General features: G+C 39.8%; 1 protein-coding gene across 1 annotated transcript in view; it reads right to left on the bottom strand.

The window, feature by feature from the left end:
* The window catches only part of LMLN (leishmanolysin like peptidase), a 2253233-nt gene that overhangs the window by 454954 nt on the left and 1776747 nt on the right, over positions 1-21532 (bottom strand). The window contains exons 11-12 of the mRNA XM_044073684.1: positions 17556-17688; positions 4895-5054 (exon numbers count right to left, since the gene is read on the bottom strand). Coding sequence (XP_043929619.1) covers positions 4895-5054; positions 17556-17688 — 293 coding nt within the window. The remainder of the gene's footprint in view (positions 1-4894; positions 5055-17555; positions 17689-21532) is intronic.

Genomic DNA, 21532 nt, shown 5'->3' with positions numbered 1-21532 from the left:
CGTTGTCCATGTTGGTGTGAATGACCTGAGCTGTACCTCCCTGGACTACATGAAAAGAGGCTGGAAAAGCTCTCTGATCATGTAGCCCAGGCCGGTATGACCCTGACCCTGAGTAGCATCCTGCTCTCACCAAAAATGACACCACGGCATAAAGAAAAAATTATCAATTTCAACAACTGGCTAAATTTTTTGTGTCATTCAAAGGGGATCCAGTGTCTGTCCACCTGGGATGACATGCTCGACATGTGCTGCTTCGCTAGAGATGGCTTGCACTCGTCACCCTTAGGCTTTCAAATACTGGCCAAGGCTCTTGCCACCCCCACAGTGCCTTTTTTAGGCAAGGCTCAAAAGACAAACCCACCGCCGTAAATAGCACAAGTGACAAAAATCTGAGGGTAATGCTACTCAATGCCAGAAATCTAAACCTCAAAATGCACACACTCGAGGCACTCCTCAGTATGGAGAAAATCGATATATGTGCAGTAACAGAAACTTGGTTTAAGGGTCCAGAGAGCCCCCCAGGCTACAACTCATACCATACATTTTGGCCACAGAACCCAGACCGAAATACACAGGGCGGGGGGAGTATCCATATTCATCAAGGATACTCACACCTCCAGGTTAGTGGCACAGCACGATGCTTCATAGATCATCCACGTGCAATTAACAATGGGCAAAACTGCAATTCAAATTGTAGCTTGCTACAGATCACCCACCATGTCCCAGGACCTCCATTCCACATTTCTGGAAACACTGGGAAACATAAAGGTCCTACCAAACACCCTAATACTGGGTGATTTCAACTACCCAAACATTAACTGGGAGAACTACTCAAGTACTAACTCCCCTGCCCAACATTTCCTAGAATTTATAAACTCAAACACCCTGGATCAACTGGTCAACACTCCTACCAGAGGTGACAACATATTGGACCTGGTCATCACTAACATGGGCGACCGGTGTTTCACACTGGAGGACAACCCCTCGCTGCTTACATCTGACCATAAACAAATCACTTTGGATATCCACATTCCGCCCGCCCCCCCCCAGACAAGGAAACCACCATGAAAAACCTTTCAAAAGCAAACTTTGCGTTACTTAAGACCGAGGTGGAAAGTTTCAAAGCCCCCATGCTAAAGGATAATGCTGTCCAAGCTGCAAAATTCTTTACTAATGCATTCTACGGGCACCTACAAGAATTCATGGAACGTGTTATCCCATACAAAACCAAGACTCACTCCTCCAAGAAAAGGAAACCAGTCTAGTGGACCCCTACCATAAAAAAGCTATACAATAGGAGGAGGAAACTCGTACAGAAAAGAGTAAAATCCTAAGAAGGGAAGACATCCCTGATCAGTATCTGCAAGAAGCTACGATCCCTCATAAAATCGTCCAAGGCGAACTTTGAAAGAAAAATTGCCAAGGACTCCAAAGATAACCAGAAGGCATTCTTTAGCTATGTCAAGAATCTGTGTGGCAATGCTCAGATCTGCTCGGAGTTAGTGCAGAATGGCACAAAATACACTGAACCAACCAATATTGCCAACATCCTGGCAGACAGGTTCAGTGCAAACTTCACACCCCTCTCACCCCCAAAAGGGCCCATAACCATACCAGAAGAATGTAGAGCCCCTGAAATCATGCACACTCAGGTTAAAACAACTCTCTCCAAAAACACAGCATCAATGGGACCGGATGGTTTCCCAGGCTGTGTCTTACACAAGCTCAAAGATGAACTAACCCCTCAACTAAACACACTGTTTAAACTCAGCCACTCCACAGGCTACGTACCCATAGAGTGGCACACAGCAATGGTTATATTCCTCTCCACAAAGGTGGAGCCACAGCAGACCCCGGGAACTATCGCCCTATAAGCCTGACTAGCTTAGTCTGCAAGGCTATGGAGCGCATCATCATGGAACTCATTAACAGAGACATTGGGAACCTCCAAACACTGGACCCTACCCAGTTCGGCTTTGTTAAGGGAAGATCATGCCTCCTAAACCTGGTGGACTTCTTTGAGACAGTTACCATGCTTTAGATGAGGGAAAGGTGGTCCACACAACCTAGCTAGACCTCGCAAAAGCCTTCAACACCATTCCCCATTCTGGTATTATAGATAAGCTCACCAGCCTGAACATAAACCCCTATGTCACAAGATGGGTTGCCAATTGGCTCACGGACAGAACCCACATGGTGAGAGTTGCTGGAGCTAGGTCTGACTCTATACCAGTTACAAGTGGCATTCCCCAGGCTTCAGTCCTAGGACCCCTCCTGTTCGGCATATTCTTCTCAGAGGTACAGGCAAGCACAGGAGGACTATGGCTGACCAAGTTCGTAGACGACTGCAAACTAGGGGCTATAACTGACTCTCCAGCTGACACAGACATCCTCCAAAAGGGTCTCACTGAGACGGATACCTGATGTCAAAATCATGGCCTCAAGCTAAATGCCAAAAAGTGCATAGTCATCCCCTTTGGAAAAAACAAAGTACCCACAAACTACCACATAGGTGGTAGCCCTCTAAATCTGGAAAAACGTAATAAGGGATCTGGGGACCCAAGTAGATAGTAATCTCTCCTTTGATAATCACATTGCCAAAGTGGTTACAAAATCCTTCTATGTGGCCCACCTAATCACAAAAGGGGTTGAATCCAGATCAAAAGAGGTCATTGTGCCCCTCTATCAGATCCATCATAGAGTACAATGCCCCATTTGGGATGTACCTTACAAGACACCTGCAACAGCTGGAAAGACCACAGAAGTACCTCACCAAGAGGATCACTGGCCTCAAACAGATGCCCAATGCAGCTCAACTGAAGAAACTCCAGCTGTACTCGGTTGCATACAGCCTACTCAGAGGTGATCTCTGCCTGACATACAAGGCCATGTCCAACCCAGAATTGATGGACATGCTCCACCTAAAAAAAACCTTATCCCCTCGAGCCACACGCTCTGGAGATCTAAACCTCACCACAACAATAAATGACGTGCTGGAGGGATAGATTCCTGTCCCAGAGACTTCCCATGCTTTGGAACAAGATTCCAATCTACATTAGGCAGAGTTCCTCGCTAACGCTCTTCAAGAGAAACCTTGACGAGTGGATGGGAAACAGAAAGTTTACCCCAAGGATCACTTCAGTGGTACTGCTGGACAGAGGCACAGGGAACGAATCTAAGGGGGCGGCGAAAGCCAACACATTCTGGCTAGGCTTATAAATGACTTCGGGCAGATAGCCTAGTATCTACCTATGAACCTATTGGGATGGGGGTAGCAAAAAGGATGTGAATCAGGTGCATTGCAAAGAAACCAGCCAAACCAGACAGGCAGGATGTGGAAAACTATGAGTGAAGCCTTAAGGCCCCAGAGGGGGTGAGTAGTAATACAAACTCTACTTGTAAAGTGAAGGAGAAAAGAGACAGCAAAGTTAATTAACAGTTGGGAGTGCGTATTTACAATATTTACATTGATTTGCTTATTAGTAGCCAGTTAAACTGGCTAGGTAATTATAACAAATTAGTCATAATATAAAAAACATTGTTTAAGAATCAATACAGGATATATGACAATCATTTAATATTCAGATAAATTTTAGACAGTTTGTGGAGAAATTAAAGATATGTTAGTCTAATACAAATAGGAACTGCAATATGAAGTTAGGAAAAAAAAAAGGCTTATGGTACATTTGGAGAGAAATTCAGGGAACAGAATTAGATAGCAGTAAGAACGTAAGTGAAGAAGTGAGAGTAAGGAGGTATAAGGAATGAAAAAGTATTTGTTCACATTTAGGGATGTAGTTTATCCTGGTTTTGAGCAAGGACAGAGACATATTTTTAGCTAGGAAGTCATTCAGACTGGATTTGAAAGCTAGGAGGGAGGGTGTAGACCAGATAGACACAGGTAAGGAGTTCCAGGCCTTAGCAATCTTGTATGAGTACAGACAATGCCCAGGAGATTTGCTAGGTTTGTAGACAGACAGGAGTTTTTGGTCACTGGATCCCAATGACAGACAGGGAACATAGTTATGTAGAATAGTTTTTAGTGTTGGACAGGCAGACGGATGCTGGATAATTTTATAGGTGGCAAGAATTTGTGTATGTCAGTTGATGTGGCAGTTCTAACCAATTAAGGCTTTTCAGTCCTATACAGTAGTGGGTTCTGAAAGGGATATGTGCTGCAAATTTAGCAACTTTGTCATAAAATTGTTCAAGTTTTAATTTTTGTGAAGCCTGGAGGTTATTAAAGATGGCAAAACCATAAAGACAAGTGGGAAAGAGATATGTAGTAGCAAGTGCAGTTTTAGTTTCCTTGGTAAGAAAGTTTTTGGCTCTGTATAGCATTTTTGATGACCTTTGTTTATGCAACTTTGCATATGCAGATTGGATGCAAGATCATCATCCACTATAACTCCTAACAGTTTGCTATGAGAAGTGACTTCAGTGGTTGCATTAAAAAGTCAGAGGACTTTAAATTTTGGTTTTTCATGAGAGGGGGATTTGGGAAAATAGTAGTAGTTTGGCCTTTTTTGGGGTTGAGTACAAGTTTTGAGTTACAAAGCCATGTTTCAGTGGCTGTTAAAGATTCCTGAGTAATTTTTTGGAGGTGTAGCATGTTGTCAGATGAGAGTGGAATCATGTGCGTACTGTATCAGAGTGGCCTGTTGTGTGGAAGTAAACAGGGTGCTGGTGAAATTATAAGGAAACACCACAATCTGTATAACAACAAGGAACATACTGTTGCTGCTAATGCCCAAGTTTTGCTAAGTCTTTGCAATAATGCAAAGATGAAGCTTTTAAGAAATATTATTTGATATTTACATCAATAAATAATTATTGAAAAAAAAAAGAACAAGAAGGTTCATTGCAGTACCTTATTAACTTCAAGAGCACTAACCTGGCTGATTTTCTGGGATCCTGCAGTCTGAACTGCGCTGAAATTCACCACTTAAGTGCCAGCTAAACTCTTGACTGAAAGGGCAGTAGTCTGCAATTTCCACTGAACCACCATACAAAGACAGATCCTGATGTGGTACTCCATCAAGATAGTCGAAGTACTATAAAGAAAAATATTGACTTATAAGACGAATAAATTTCTAGCCCTCAAATCTTTTTGTGCAAAATTTCATAAAGTAAAAATTCTAAAGTTACACTTAAGATTCTTTTACTAGTGTTTTACAAACCAAAATAACTGCAATACTATTAAGCAGAACACTAACTAGTTCTCAAAAGCTCTTTATGGAAAATAACCAAAATTACAAGAAAGATTATACACACTTTGTAATAACTTGCTTTTGCAGTTCAGGTTGACAAAGCCTGTCACTCCCAACAGTTCAAGGTGGCAACCAAAATGTGTAGTATTTCCTCCTGGTCTGAACAAAGAAATTTTTGAAAGATGAAGAAAGTACAGTTGGGTAAAATCTTACCATAACAGTAGATGTCCTTCTCTTCACTGTTGCAGTATTCATCATGAACAGAATTTCATGCCTAGGGCAGCCAAATGTCTGGACAGTATAAAAAAGCTTTAGATTGTTATAGGGATGCTGTATGTCACACATATGTTCCCTGCTCACGGTGTAGGGCATAAAGATAATGTGCAGACGTCCATACCTCAGAACTGAAGAGCTCCATGAGGAATAACAGTCCAAGGAAATGAGAAGAAAGAATAGTTGTATAAAATCTTACCATAACCACAGATGTCCTTCTCTTCTATGTTGCATTATTCTTTACATATGGGGTTGTATTCCACCCAACTGTTGGTGAATACTATGTCTAGAACATTACAGCCCCTAGTGGGGGTGCAGACGATTTGTTCCAGAGCATTTATGTTAAAGTCCAGGAACCTCTGGGCAAGTGTGCTTGTGTATGTTCCCCACTCTATGGAAGGACAGTTGAAATATCTCATGACTACGGTATTGGGCTGTATAGTGAGGGACTTCCAGTAAATCGAGGTAGGCGGTGTGCTTACCCTGGTTCATGGTGGGGCATCTATAGCCATACTTCTCAACTATACAGATTTACGTAGAATATCCAGATTTTTGCCTCATATTTTTGTTCCTTTTTCTCATAAATTTGTAGTTTTCTGGCAAATCATTGGCAAATAATTGAGGGCTGAAGTCAATAAATAATGACAGATATTTGAGTTTCAGACTTTACGCCCTTCATTAAATTCATGCAGATGTAAAACTTGTTGTTCTATCAACTTTCTAAGTTTGTAAGAGCAATATTTAAAAAGTGTCCCTATTTTTGGGCCTTTGTCCCCCACAAGATTTATAGCCATGTCCAGATTTCTTGATCTAAGATGTTGAGAAGTATGTCTACAGCTAGCAATGATGTGGTATGGTACTTTCCCAATTCTTAATTGGACATGGAGTAGTTTGAAAGAATCATGCTGTTTGACCTGTCTCAAAGTGTATTTGGTTTTCAAGGACACCAGAAGCAGTCCTTTTACAGAAGGTACAGAAGATAACAGTGACTCACACACATCCCATTATATGAAAATGGCATGGGAATTCAGTTACTTCCCTATGTCTGGCATGAGTCATACAAAGCATTATGAGAAAGAGAAAGGGTTGAGGAAGAACAAGATCACACTGATGCATCAAGCCCCACTGGTAGCCATGTTGTGGAAGTCACAAATAAAGCACTAAGAGTGATTTTTGATGTGTTAAAATAGATCAGGAAACAAAGACAGAGTGAAAAAAAACATTTTTTTAGTTCTAGGGTGGAGTTTCTCTTAAAACTTACAAAGTACAAAAAATTAGACATTAGAGAGCAAAATATTTATACAATGCATCCAGTTGCAGATGAAAAACAGTGCTGAAGTAGTACACAGCAGAGAGCAGGGAAAAACTGCCATAAGCAGTGATCCTAAAGTGAAGAACTGAATAAGACAGTTAGCAAGCCTTTTTTCACAATGACAATGAAAATTACGGTTTTCTTTTTATTTTAAAATAGAGAGAGTATAAAAAAGATCAGCCGGAAAAAAAAAACTTTAGGGTGCTTGTAAACTTATCAGTTTGTTCACTTCAGTTGCTGGTACTTCCAGCCAAGAGACAAACAGGCAGAAGATGTAGGAAGGGAAGACAGGCACTAATGGAACATAGAAAAAGAAACTGACATCAAGTCTTAAAGGAGCAATGTACTGGGAAGGAGGTAATACTAATCATTTGAGCAGTTGCAACTATGTAATGTGTACAGCAAAAAAAACAGTGAGATGAGCAACATTAAAAGATGGTCTCCTCGGAGATGCAGATGGGATGGATTCCTCTGCATCAGAATCCTCATGGGGTGGAATGGAAAATTCCTGATCAGAAGAGGAAAAAGGAGAAATGGAAACCTGATCTGAAGATCCATAGTCAGTGTCTTGCCTAGGCCTCTTAGGGGGGGGGGTTGGGAACCCCTGATCAAGGTAATTAAGTCCCCAGCCATTTTGATCATCTGTTTCTTAGGCATAGGAGCCCGAGCACGTGGCTCATGCGTCATTTTTTTAGATATAGAAGATGCTTTTGACCTTGTTTTTGAGGCTGGCGTCGGTTTTATATAAAAATGTTGAGGCCTGAAAACCCCCCCAGAAGTTGGTGCCTGCTCAACAGCTCCGGACCCATCCAAGGGGGAGACATCGGTGGGTTCAATACTCGAGAATATCACGGCATACTGGACTCCGCATGGGTCTCGGTAGAGGCCTGTGACTCAAAAGTAGTGGGCATCAGGGGCTGCGAAAGTGCCTCACTGAGTACCAGAGAACCGGCGACTGGCTTAGGAGAAGCTTTGTCGTTGGTTTTGGACATCAACGGTCTATCTCTGTCTTTTTCTTTGCGTTTTTTGTGAACTCTGGTAGATGGATTACTAACCGACGACATTTCAAGATAATTGCATCTTGATCCAAAATATTTAGAAGCAAAATTATACCGACACTTAACAGTGCATTGGTTAAATTTAGCACAAAACCGACAGCAAGGCACGTTATGATCTGGGCCTAGGCAAGGAATACAGTATAAATGAAAATCCTTATGAGGTATTTGTTTCCCAACAAGTAATGCAATTATTAACTTTTACTGACATCAGTAAGGAGCAAGAAAAAGGTTCCCCAACGGGGTACTTAGCTTTAGTTTGAGTTCTGAAACTCGAATGCAAAAATGTCAGGAGTCGGCCGACCGGCACTTGCGAACTGCTTCTGTTTCAGGCACCGCGGGGCAAAAAAGACTGAATAAAATGGCGTTGGCTGCATGTTTTATACCCCTGACGACCTGACGTCATGGAAGAAGAGACAGCAACCGACACAGGACCCAAGACTTTGTTATTCATCAGGCAGACTAAGGGCAACCTGCCAGCAGATTACCCAAATGTAATGACTGCAACAGTGAAACACGAAGAACATCTGATAATGTGTGTAGCCTGCTTTGAAGCGTAGGTATCTTCTGCAAGATTCCCTGATTGGGATGTGCAGGTATGCTTCTTTTAAATCTAGTATTGCCAACCAGGCATCTTTGCCTAGCATAGGAAGTAATTGGTGAAGAGTCAGCATCTTGAATTTTGGAATTTCAGGAAAGGTGTTTAGAGTAGACAGGTCCAAGATTGGATGCCATGATTTGTCTTTTCTGGGTACCAGGAAAAGTCTGGAGTAGAAACCTTGCCCCTTTACCTCTTCTGGTACCAGTTGAATAGCCCCCATGCTTAAGAGAGAAATGACTTGTTTTTGAGTCTCTGCCCACTGATTTGGGGGCAGGTCTGGCCACCCATTTGGTGTTGGCAATGTGTGGAAATGAAATCTGTATCTTTGGGACACTATATTTAAAACCCATTTGTCCTGGGTTATGAGTTCCCAGTTCTTTGCATGAAGAGCAATCTTTCTCCCCAAAGGGGCGGTCAGAAGATAAGTGCTTGGAAATTTTAAAAGGAAGTCATTGAGACTGTTTGCCATAGTGGGGTGTCTTGTTATTCCCAGATTTGGAAGTGGAGGCCCCTCGCTGCTTAGTCCTGAGAGTCCCCTGGGACTGAAACCTGGGGTTTTTGCTGTGTCTGGGTTTGGTGGCTTGAGAAGACCTGGAAGGGACCACTTTTTAGTAGGCCAGTGCCTACTAAATCTAGGAGGTTGCACTTGTAAAAAATCTTTAACAGTTTGCATAGATTTAGCTTCATCTTCCATCTTTTTAAGAAATTCTTCAGCCTTGTTGCCAAACAGGCGGTCCTGATTTAAAGGAGCACCCAACAATTTAGCATTAACATGATCAAGCAAAGACTGCTCCTTAAGCCAAGCATGCCTTCTAAGCACAGACCCAGTAACAGCAGCCCTGCAAGAGGCCTCTAAAGAATCAAAACCACATTGCAAAGTATGTTTTCCAACTTGCTCAGCAGAATGCATTATGTCCTGTAAATCTTTATTTTCCACACAGTCAGAATCAACATAATTTTCTGTTTAAGCAGTCCAATGAGATGTTGCTGATATTTTAACATATGAAATTGTCAGTTTAAAGCTCTGATTGCCAAGGTTGCTGAAGTATAAACCTTTATACCCCATCTATCCAGCACCCTGGAGTCTCGATCTGAGGGGGTAGGATTTTTAGCAGTAGAAGCCTTAACGCCCTTGGGCCCCTGAGAAATAGTCTCTGGATCTGCAATAAGATTTTTGAAAAGGAACTTGTGGGACTCAGGAACTCTGTAGTATCTGTCAGGTTTACTAGGAGCAGGAGGCAGGGAATAAAGGGCCAAACTGGATTCCGAGAAAACATCATCAACAATGTGTAGTACAGGAGGAATAGCCAAAGGCCTATGCTGAGGCAGAAGAGGGAAATCCCTAAGCCTCTTTTTTGAATCAGAAAATTCCTGGCTTTCCCAGTGAAAATGCTCCCTTAAAGTATGTAAGATTTCCCCAAAAGAAAAATCCTCAGGAGGGGAAGCAAAGGGAAAAGAATCCTCTGCATCAGAATCCTCATAAGTAGGTTAGGACAAATCCAGGTCATCAGAAGAGTCAGAAGAAACAGAATCCTGGTCAGAAGATTCATAATCAAGCTCAGCCCTAGGTCTCTTGGGGGGGGGGGGTTGATTACCCCTGATTAGAGTTATTACATCTTCAGCCATTTTTATCATTTGCTTTTTAGGCATAGGGGCCTGAGCAAGTGGCCTGGGCATCAGTTTTTTAGACATGGATCGAGATTTAGGCCTTAGTAATGAAGGAGGCATGGATTGAATATGCAAGTTCGTAGGCCTGAATACACCCTCAGAAGCTGGTGCCTGCACAGCGGCTCCAGACCCATCCAAGGTAGAGACATCTGTGGGTTCCAAAGTTGAAGTATCTCACGGCATACTGGACTATGAATGGGTCTCCGTAGAGACCTGCGAATAAGACGTAGTGGGTATCAGGGGCTACGATAGCGCCTCACTGAGTACCGGCGAACTGGCGACTGGCTTAGGAGAAGCGTCGTCGGCAGTTTTGGACCTTGGTGGCCTGTCTCTGCCTTTATCTTTGTGTTTTTTTGGAATCCCGGTAGTCGGATGGCTAACCAACATTTCTGGATAATTAAACCGAGAACCGAAATATTTAGAGGCAAAAATATGCAGACAACTTATAGTGCGCTGATTATATAAAGCACAAAACTGACAGCAAGGTAAGTCGTGGTCAGGGCCTAGGCAAGGAATATAGTACGAATGAAAATCTTTATGAGGTATTTGCTTTCCACAAGTAATACAATTATTAACTTTTACTGACATCGGGAAGGAGCAACAGAAAGTTCTCCCCAACAGGGTACTTAGCTTTAAGTTGAAGACTTTGGTTCTGAAACTCGAAAATGAAAATTTCAGGAGTCGGCCGACTGGCACTTGCAAACTACTTCTGCTTCGGGTACCGCATGGCAAGAAAGAAAGATGTAATGGTGTTGGCTGCATGTTTTATACCCCTGATGATCTGACGTCATGGAAGAAGGGACAGCAACCGACGCAGGACCCAAGACTTCGTTAATCAGGCCAACTGAGGGCAACCTGCAAGCAGATTACACAAATGTAATAACTGCAACAGTGAAACATGAAGAACATCCAATAATTGATCGGCGATGCAGTTAACATTTGGATGCACCTACTTTTACCTGTGCATAGGGGAGATCCAGTGCACACACAATTAATAAAAGGACTTATCAACTTTTCCTTGCCCATTCTATTAAAACTAAATATATATATATATATATATATATATATATATATATATATATATATATATATACACACACACACACACACACACACACACACACACACACACACACAATGTCAGCATAAAAACATTCTCATGAAACAAAGTGAGAGTTCTGTCTGTAGATCAGAGTGCAAGAGAAGTGTGCTGTATCTTTAAGAAGCATGTCAAGTCTATATGTGCACATATAAATTCCAGACACGTGCAATCCCTAGTGCCATTTTGTAAGAGCAGCCAGAGTGAGAACATGCATGATCGCAGTTGTTAGTTTATATACAAGTTAATTAAGTTAATCAGTAAACTTCTATAGTGATGTGTTTGCATAAAATAAAGCTGCTTGAATGGAACCCATGAAGTTTCTTCTATTGCATCCAAAACAGGAGAGTGATATGGTGTCAGAACCTGGATCACAGAGAATAAAATCCAGAGCCATGAGGTGCAAAGACAACAATGAAGGTAAAACTAAGCGAAACAAGCACAAAAAGAGCCAGAAAAGAATCAAAGGTAATGAGAAGTAGAACTGTTTATTTGACAGAAAAGACAAAACGGAGCATTACAAGGGCACAAACCACATTATTAAGCAAGCAGAAGGCACAAAAAGTTTGTTAACTAAAGGAAATGTTTAAAATAAAGATATCTGATGAAACTATTAACAGTAAAGATAAAGTGTGTTTAAAGCAAAACTGGGCATGTTTAGAGTAAAACGAGCAAAAGAAAAGTACATTGGGTAGGAAAACGGCTTAAGCGAGCAAAACAAATATAGTAAGGGCAAAAAGGGCACGTTAAGCAAAAAATAAAGCAAGGCGACTGCATGTGTTTTGGCAAAGTGCTGTGTTTTGGCATAACTACGACTTCGTATTGTATCATGGGTATAACTAAAGTTATTCAAAGTATCTCAAAGTGTGTAAAAGTGCTTACAGTGTGCGCTTATTACTGTGCATGTATTTTGAAGAGTTTATTGTGTGCGAAGTGCAACTACTTCTTGAAATAGAGTCAAAATATAGCCATTTCGAAAAGTTTCTTGTGCTGGGTGTGTCTCTTCGCAAAGTGTCACCATTACAGACTGTCTTTTGCACTGTAAAGAGTTGCCTAGTAAGGTACCGCCATTTTGGGGACATTTCAGTGTGCTCTGTGCAGTTATTCGCAAAGTGTAATTACTTCGAAATGTTATTGAGTTTAGGACAAGAGATGTCCAAGTTTATTCACATTGTGCAGTTATTTGATACTTTTCTTACACTGATATGAAGTGATTTCTTGCAAAAAAACAATATTACAAGACTATTACAGTGCCCAAGAGTTTATTTCATTTGCATCGTAACGTTGTTTTGAGATGCTTCTTAAAATTATGATAAATCACTTTAGCAATGCAAAACAATATTACAAGAATGTTAAAGTGCCCGAAAAGTTTATTTCGCAAAGTCCACTTATTCAAAGGTACTACAAGTGTGCCCATTAGCATAATTTCAGAAAGCCCAAAAGGTATAAATTTCAGAAGCACAAAGGCATTGGACAAACTGACAAATGCTGGCATATGTTTCTGCCATATGTGTATGTGTGTGCTTATTTGCAAAACCCTTCACTGGTATGCGTTAATACGGCAGATGGATTTCAAAAGCCCCTACCACCTGTATTTGATCAGAATATTGCAAAGAAGTGGAGAATATTTTAGCAAGAGTACGATATTTTTATACAAACAGTTTCTGCAGATAGACATGCAAGCACCAGGGTATTCATTTTGCTAAACCTAACTGGGTCAGAAGCCATAGAAAGAGAGCGTTCATTTGTGCATGCACCTGCAGTATATGAAGGAGAAGGTGAAAACCATCATATTGTAGTACAGGCTGAGTCAAGGGTAGACCCCGTGTGTCTGAAGCTCAAGTTCATACAAATGTGTACACCCCAAACAAATATTACATTAGAGAAGCATTTGTTTTACATGAGAGATCAGAAACCAGGTGAAGCATTTGCAGCTTATATAACTGACCTGAGAATCAGAGCTAAAACATGTCAGTTTGGTGACTTAAAAGATAAAGAGTTGATAAAGGACAGGCTTATATGTGCTATTAATAGTGCTGCAGTTAGAAGGATTTTACTTTGACAGTGACTTAAAACTGATCAAAGCCATAGACATTTGTCAAATCCATGAGGTGACAGGAAAACACACAGGTATTCTTCCAAGTGACAACAGCATGGTTTCAGTTGGCTTCAGAGCAAATGTAGATAGCATGCAACACTTGGCAAACAGAAGCAGGCCCAAGCATATGGCAACTATGGGGTTTCCAGGGAAGACGCATTGCTTTCCAGCAAATCCTAAGTGCTTAGCATTTGGTCAGCAATGTCACAAGTGTAAAAAAATATTACCATTTCCAAAAGTTTTGTAAATCAAGCAAGTCTCACACAGTTCTAAAGAAAGGTCATTCAAAAAAGCAATTTGATCAAGTAGAGCCGAAGCAGTCAGCTTTCTATGTAGATGGTACATTAGTGCTTAATGAAAGAGTTGATGCAGTGAATTTATTAACAAGGAGCGAAGTGTTTTGTAATGTCTGGATTAATGGAAAATCCACAGAGCTTAAAGTAGACACTGGTTCAAAGTGTAATGTTATATCAGCAGACACATTTGCTAAAGTGAGAACTAGCGAACAACTCAATGTTGCCAGTAGTGAGAGACTTGTTGCTTATGGAGGTGAAGAAATTCACACTGAAGGTTCAGTGATGCTTTCATGTTATTTGATCAAGAACTGTTACAACTTGTTATTCTATGTAGTCCGAAGACCAGTGCAATCTTTATTGGGTCTCAAAGATAGTACGAGAATGAATCTGTTTTCTTTTGCTAAAGTTCATCATGTATGTACATTTCCAAGTTCTAATTTTTCTGAAGCCATTTTCTCCGAGTATGCTGATGTTTTCAATGACAAGTTGGGCAAACTTATAGTTGAGTATTCCATGAAGTTAGACCTATAGGTCACTCCAGTAGTCAGACCAACAAGAAGAGTTCTGATAGCTACGCAAGACAAAGTTAAGGCTCAGCTGGATAAAATGGTGCAGCAAGGTGTGATTTGTCCAGTCACAGAACCAACTAAAATGGTGTCGTCCATGGTAGCTCATAAAAAAGGCTCAGACGAAATCAGAATACGTACTGACCTAAGAGATCTGAAGAAAGCATTAAAGAGACCGTATCATCTGATGCACACAGTCAAAGAAGTTGCAGCTTTAATACCAAATGCTGTTTTCTCTGTCTTGGATGCAAACAGTTCATTTTGGCCAGTGATGCTTGATCGCAAATCTTCATTTATATCTACCTTTGGCACTCCGTTTGGCAAATACAGATTCCTAAGGATATCATTTGGAATAAATTCTGCAAGTGAAGTCTTGCAACGTGTAATGGTCCAAATTTTTTCGGGTTATCCTTGCGCCATAATAGTAGATGATTTATTGGTTGGAGGCAAAGGTGAAGCAGAGCATAACAGAAGCCTAAAGAAAATTCTAGACAGAGCATGTGAAGTAAACATGAAGCTTAATCCCCTGAAGTCCAAATTCAGACTTCCAGAAGTTACCTACATATGTCATTTGTTTACGAGTATAGGCTTGAGACCAGACCCGACCAAGCAAACAGCTATTCTTGAGATGTCAGCACCAGATAATGTACAAGCTAGGCATGGTCAACTATTTAGGCAAGTTTATATCAGACTTCAAGTATGTTGACAGCACCTTTAAGAGAACTAACGTGCAAAAATGTTGCATGGTCATCGTTGAAACAGCACCAGAAGGCATTTGAAGACCTTAAGCAGAAAACTGCCACCCAACTTATATTAAGATACTATGATTTGAACAAACCAGTTACTCTTTCCTGTGATGCTTCAAAATTTGGTCTTGGTTCAGCTATACTTCAAGAGGGCAGACCAGTAGCCTATGCATCTAGAACACTTACCCAAAATGAGATGCAGTATGCTCAAATTGAGGAGGAGCTTTTGGCAATAGGTTCATAGATTAGTACCAGGCTAATTGCCCTTGTGGGCCATTTTAAGCCTAGCCAATTACCCCATGTGAGAATCAAACCCTGCACCTTGTGTCTGCAAGGCAAACACCTTAACCATTATGCCAACCTCCCACCCATTTACATGTTAAAAGTTTCATGATTATACTTATGGTCGAGCTATTCAGATTGAAACAAACCATCAACCTCTAGTTACTATTCTACAGCCTATGCATTCCGCTCCAGCGAGATTACAAAGAATGATGCTCAAACTGCAAAAGTATTGTTTCAACATGGTCTACATGAAAGGCAAATTGCTGCATCTGGCTGGTACCTTACCCAGATTGCCCAGAAATACTAGAGAACACCTTGACGCAGAGAATTTTGACTTTGTTGTGATGTCAGTGCATCATTTTTCTACCAATAGACTTGATGAGTTAAGACATCACGCTCAGACTGATCCAATTTTACAGAAGCTCAAATCACTACATTAATGATGGCTGGCCGTCAAAGCAATCTAGTGTACCACCTGAAGTGCAAACCTATTTTCCTTGCAGAGAAGACTTGTTGATGGAAGATAGCATTATTTTCAAAGGTCCTAAAATTGTTGTTCCTGCTTCTTTACAACAAGAATATATCCAGACTTTGCATCGTGGTCACCCAGGATCCACATCCACTAAGAAAAAAAGAGAGAGAATTAGTATTTTGGCCTTCGTTACCAAAAAACATTGATAAAGTACTTTTGTCTTATTCAGTATGCAATAATACTAGACTGCATTCGCAAAGAGAACCACTTCAGCTAAGTCCAGTTCCTGAACTGCCTTGGTCAGCTGTTGCAACTGATATCTTTCAGTGGAGCAATCAACACTTGGTTTTGGTAGACTCTTATTCAAACTGGTTTGAGATTGATCTACTACCGAACATCCACTGCTGTTATTACTAAGTTGAAATGTCATTTCTCAGTTCATTGTAGTCCACACAAAGTTCTTTCTGACAATGATACTCAATTTACTAACCAGTTGTTTCAGAAATTTGCAAAAAAAATGGGACTCTGTACATATCGCTAGTAATCCTGAATATCCTCAGTCCAATGGTCTAGCTGAACGTGCAGTGCAGAGTGCAAAGCAATTACCTGAAAGGTCAAAGCGTGACAATACTGATGTGTTCTTGAATTTTCTTAACCTCAGAAACATACCCCGTGATGATATTCTTGGCTCACCTGCTCAAAGACTACTTTACAAGCAAACTAGAACTACGCTACCCATTACCTTCCAGTTTATTGAAACTTAAACCTAAGAACAATAAAACCATCAATGCTCAACTGTTTAAGAAGCGTAATATCCAGAATTCTAGTTACGACCGATCAAGCAGATTATTTCATCCGTTGAGGGAAGGAGATATGGTAAGAATCCAGACAATGAAAGGTTTTGATCGAATAGGACAGATTACAGGCATCTGTGCTGAGCCAAGATCCTACCTGGTAGACTCCAAGGGTGTGGAGTATAGGAGGAACTGTAGACATGTTCTTCCCATACCAGAATCATCATCACCATCACGACACTGTTTCTGTGATGCAGACTTCAAATCTAAAAGTGAATCAGACACTGTTCCCATACCAGAATTTGTTCAAAATTCTGATTACATTCCAGAAAATGTTTCGAACATTTCAAAGGTCAAACATTTTGCAAAGACAGTTCCAGTTGCTAAATCTAATTCCCATGTCAAATGATATGGACGAGTATCAAAGTCTAGTATGAAATACGCAGCAATGCGGTTTTGATTGTGTATATATATATATATATATATATATATATATATATATATATATATATATATATACTTAGTATTGAACAATGCATGACAAAGAATTACCTGTGATTTCTGCATGCCAAACAGACTCATAGTGTTGTATGATCTATTTCTCAAAGAGGGAGGGTGTAGATCAGAGTGCAAGTGAAGTGTGCTGTATCTTTATGAAGCATGTCAAGGCTGTACGTGCACATATAAATTCCAGACATGTGCAATCTCTAGTGCCATTTTGTAAAAGCAGCCAGAGAGACAGCATGCATGACCGCAGTTGTTAGTTTGTATACAAGTTACTTAAGTTAAAGTCAGTAAACTTCTATAGTGATGTGTTTGGATAAAACAAAGCTGCTTGAACAGAACCCATGAAGACTGTTCTATTGTGTCCAAAACAGGAGAGTGACATTGTCCATGAGGTAGCAAATGGAATTCTAAGACAAAGGGGAGAAGAAAAAAAAAATGGACCAAAGGCAGTATGTCATAATGTTTATTACATTGGGACATGTTTGACACAATCTGAAAATGTATATATTCGAAAACAACACAGTGGCCTACAAACTAAAACATACATATATGCCGCAGCTTAAAAAAACATACCTGATAGTCATGAGGCAATCGTTCTGTATACTTCTGAAGGTTACATACCGCTACTGCCTTCAGGTCCTGCCTGCATGTTAACTGCAGTGGATTAGTCCTTAATGTGTCACAGTATGGACTCACCAACTGTTTCCTAAACAGGAAAAAAAAGAATAATTGTTAAAAGAAATGTATTTCTGTATTTACACAGACTTACTGTAAAATCATTAAAACTGTGGTCATCCATTTTCTCTATCAAAACTAAATCTGGAACAGAAAAGAAAAAAAAAACTTGCACAAATGTGCACTTTTAATGAATACTTTCAACTTTTTTATGCTGTTAGGAGTTACTAGAGTAGTATCTTGTACGGTGCTTAGGTCCGCTTTCTAGGACATCTAAATAGACAGTGGGTGGCAAGTAAGAGAAAGAATACTCAGAATTCCTAAAGTTTAATGATCACCTAATTACAAAGTTCTGCTTCTTCCATTTAATCTGATGCCTATAGCACTACGAATAAATCACAACTTAGATGGACCTGCAGGTAAAGATAATGCAACCCTGATTACAAATCCAGTGAATCCAGCTCAAAAAAGTGGACCTGGTATGACAAAGGAGATGGCAGGAGAATGGCACAAAGCAGCAGCTGGCCTGTTTTCTTTCTCATGCCAGTGGCAGAAAGTGGGAAGTAGACAACACAAAGCTATTCCCTAGTGGCTTCAATGCTATGTACATGAGGAGGTAGTTGCACAGCTAGAAAAAGGTACAGACAAATTCTCCAGCTAGATAAAATTCTCTGCATCCCTTCACTGCATACAGTACAGGACATGCATTTCTGTATGGTGATGTTGAATAAGGGACTGCAAAGTTAGGGTTGTGGTGAGAAGGGAGTGTTAGAACCACGCAGTGCATGGGGCGTTACAAAAATATAGTACATTTCCCAAATCCACTGCTTTTCTTCAACTCTGGGCTTCATTCTGCAGTATCTCTATATAAAGTTTTGCCTTTTTTAATTAAATTTACATATGTGCCACATACTGTTTTACATTTTCATCTACACACTTCACACCTTTAGCTAAAATCAGAGTTACTGATGTGCTAATGTTTTACTGTTAAAAGCAGCAGATCCAGAAAGTGCAGATGTTTATAAAGGTAAATTTGACAGGAGAGCTGCACAATTGCAAGCTATGATATCAGATTTCAAGCTCTTTATCCCTATCATAATTTTGATTTTATAAATAAACAATGTTCTTTGTTTTCTTTTACCTTTTTGGACTTCCAGCTCTTGAGCATACTTGTAAGGTAATTATCCTTCTGCACTTCAACAGTCAAGTACACTGAAGCTTTCAACCCCAAGTTCTCATGGTGGTTTATTTCTAAATTCCTATGTATCAAAAACAAACTTCAAACAAACGAATAAAACTTTTAAAAAACAAACAAAATGAAAACCATAAAAGCCGGCAGCAGTCGAAGTTACTTAACAGAACAAACTGTTTATTGTAAGCACTTACGGCTAGGAAATACCCAGCCTTCATCAGACAAAACAGTTTTCAAAAAACAAACAGGTTCTTTTGTACTGGGTTAAACAATCCTAATTACTTAACAAGTTAAACGCTTAAAGCAACAGGTTCACTTATCTACTAGACAACATAAAAAGACCTTAGAACGCTGGCAAAATATCTATATTGTGCCTTGTCCAAATAAAAACATTAAGTTTAAAACTATAATAAATGAATACCATTATTATGATACCATCGAATAATAAATAGGCAAAATAATTCGACACAAATATTACACTCAGTAAATCCCTACTGTTAAGACAAACATGACTACTAACCTAAACAAGAATGGCTATAAATGTTTATAAGGTGTAAAATATAGGATATGCTAATATATTAATCATCTTCTAAGTGACAATAATTTCAACATACATTTAATAGATACATTGTCATTCAGGCCGGGAAAGGTTTGTGCGTTTGTTCTTATTTGCCACTTTAACTCGTCCAACTCCAGTTGTATCTGCCATGGACCCCCTCTAATCCCTGGTGTCCTACATTGCAAAATAGCAAATTTAAAATTATGACTAGGGTAGTCCATGGCATGTTTGGCCAGTGCATTATTGGGATCTTTTTTACTAAAGGCATAACAATGCTCATAGATCCGCTGCTTTAATTTCCTTTCCGCCTTGCCTATATAGAATGCGTTGCATCCATTACACAGTGCAACATATGTAACTGCTTTAGTTTCACAATTAAACTTAGGTCAATGAGGTCAAACAGAAGAGAGTTGATGGGTTTTTTATTCCGTTATTGAGTTGTCAAGATGCAACGCACATGGATACCTCACTGAATAATTTAAGCGCCAGCCCTAATACTGTTAGTCTTACCCAAGTGGCACCTTTTGAGCAAAAAGTTGTTTACCAAGTTAGCTTCCTTAATACATATTCACTTTATTGTTTTATTAGGGAAGTGTTATGCAAGAATTGGGGTGTTATAAAAGGAAATGAGATGTTAGTTAAAGCATTGGGGAATAAACCAAAAATAACTTATAGGAGAGGATTAAACCTCAAAACTATTTTCGAAAAGAAAAATAATATTTGCCATAAACATAGTAATATTAAAGGCATGTTTAAGTGTGGATTTTGTCCCCAATGCAAATATATCAAAACAGGTAACCAATGTGACATTAATGGCAAAAGATATAAAATAAATTCTAAGTTTAATTGTGAAACTAAAGCAGTTACACATGTTGCACTGTGTAATGGATGCAACGCATTCTATATAGGCAAGATGGAAAGGAAATTAAAGCAGCGGATCTATGAGCATTGTTATGCCATTAGTAAAAAAGATCCCAATAATGCACTGGCCAAACATGCCATGGACTACCCTAGTCATAATTTTAAATTTGCTATTTTGCAATGTAGGACACTAGGGATTAGAGGGGGTCCATGGCAGATACAACTGGAGTTGGACGAGTTAAAGTGGCAAATAAGAACAAACGCACAAACCTTTCCGGGCCTGAATGACAATGTATCTATTAAATGTATGTTGAAATTATTGTCACTTAGAAGATGATTAATATATTAGCATATCCTATATTTTACACCTTATAAACATTTATAGCCATTCTTGTTTAGGTTAGTAGTCATGTTTGTCTTAACAGTAGGGATTTACTGAGTGTAATATTTGTGTCGAATTATTTTGCCTATTTATTATTAGATGGTATTATAACAATGTTTTTCATTTATTATAGTTTTAAACTTATTAATGTTTTTATTTGGACGAGGCACAATATAGATCTTTTGCCAGCATTCTAAGATCTTTTTATGTTGTCTAGTAGATAAGTGAACCTGTTGCTTTAAGGGTTTAACTTGTTAAGTAATTAGGATTGTTTAACCCAGTACAAAAGAACCTGTTTGTTTTTTGAAAACTGTTTTGTCTGATGAAGGCTGGGTATTTCCTAGCCAAAAGCGCCTACAATAAACAGTTTGTTCTGTTAAGTAACTTCGACTGCTGCCGGCTTTTATGGTTTCCGTTTTGTTTGTTTTTTAAAAGTTTTATTCGTTTGTTTGAAGTTTGTTTTTGGTCTGATGGCAAGCGGGAACGGAGCGGCAACGCAGTCTCTGTTTTCACAAGAGGAAATTATTGAAAATAATCATTCCGATAACACCCAAGAGGATGCTATTGGCAATTTGACCGCCTTGGTCCAGGTTTTTCTAGGACGAGTTGCGTCCCTAATGCAGAAGGTGGATGCCTCTGCGTGTTCTAGTGGTCAACCGCGAGCATCAAACAGCAACGGTGGCAATAACTCCAAAGGTGTAACAATAAAATCAGGCAATGACATCACCAAGGGAACTGGTGCAGTAACAACAGCAAGCGTGGCTAACGACCATAGGATAGCATCCACTACTGTTAGTCCTCCTAATGGGGATTGTGTGCCGGTTCAAGGTAACGCAATTGTGCCTCCAAGCGAAGAAAGCGGTACAATTTTAAGTAATAAT

This window comes from Protopterus annectens, chromosome 6.part0 (assembly GCF_019279795.1).
Source record: "Protopterus annectens isolate FY-2018-M chromosome 6.part0, PAN1.0, whole genome shotgun sequence".
NCBI lineage: Eukaryota > Metazoa > Chordata > Ceratodontiformes > Protopteridae > Protopterus > Protopterus annectens.
The sequence above is the reverse complement of the archived record's forward strand: the minus strand, read 5'-3'. Positions and strand labels throughout refer to the sequence as shown.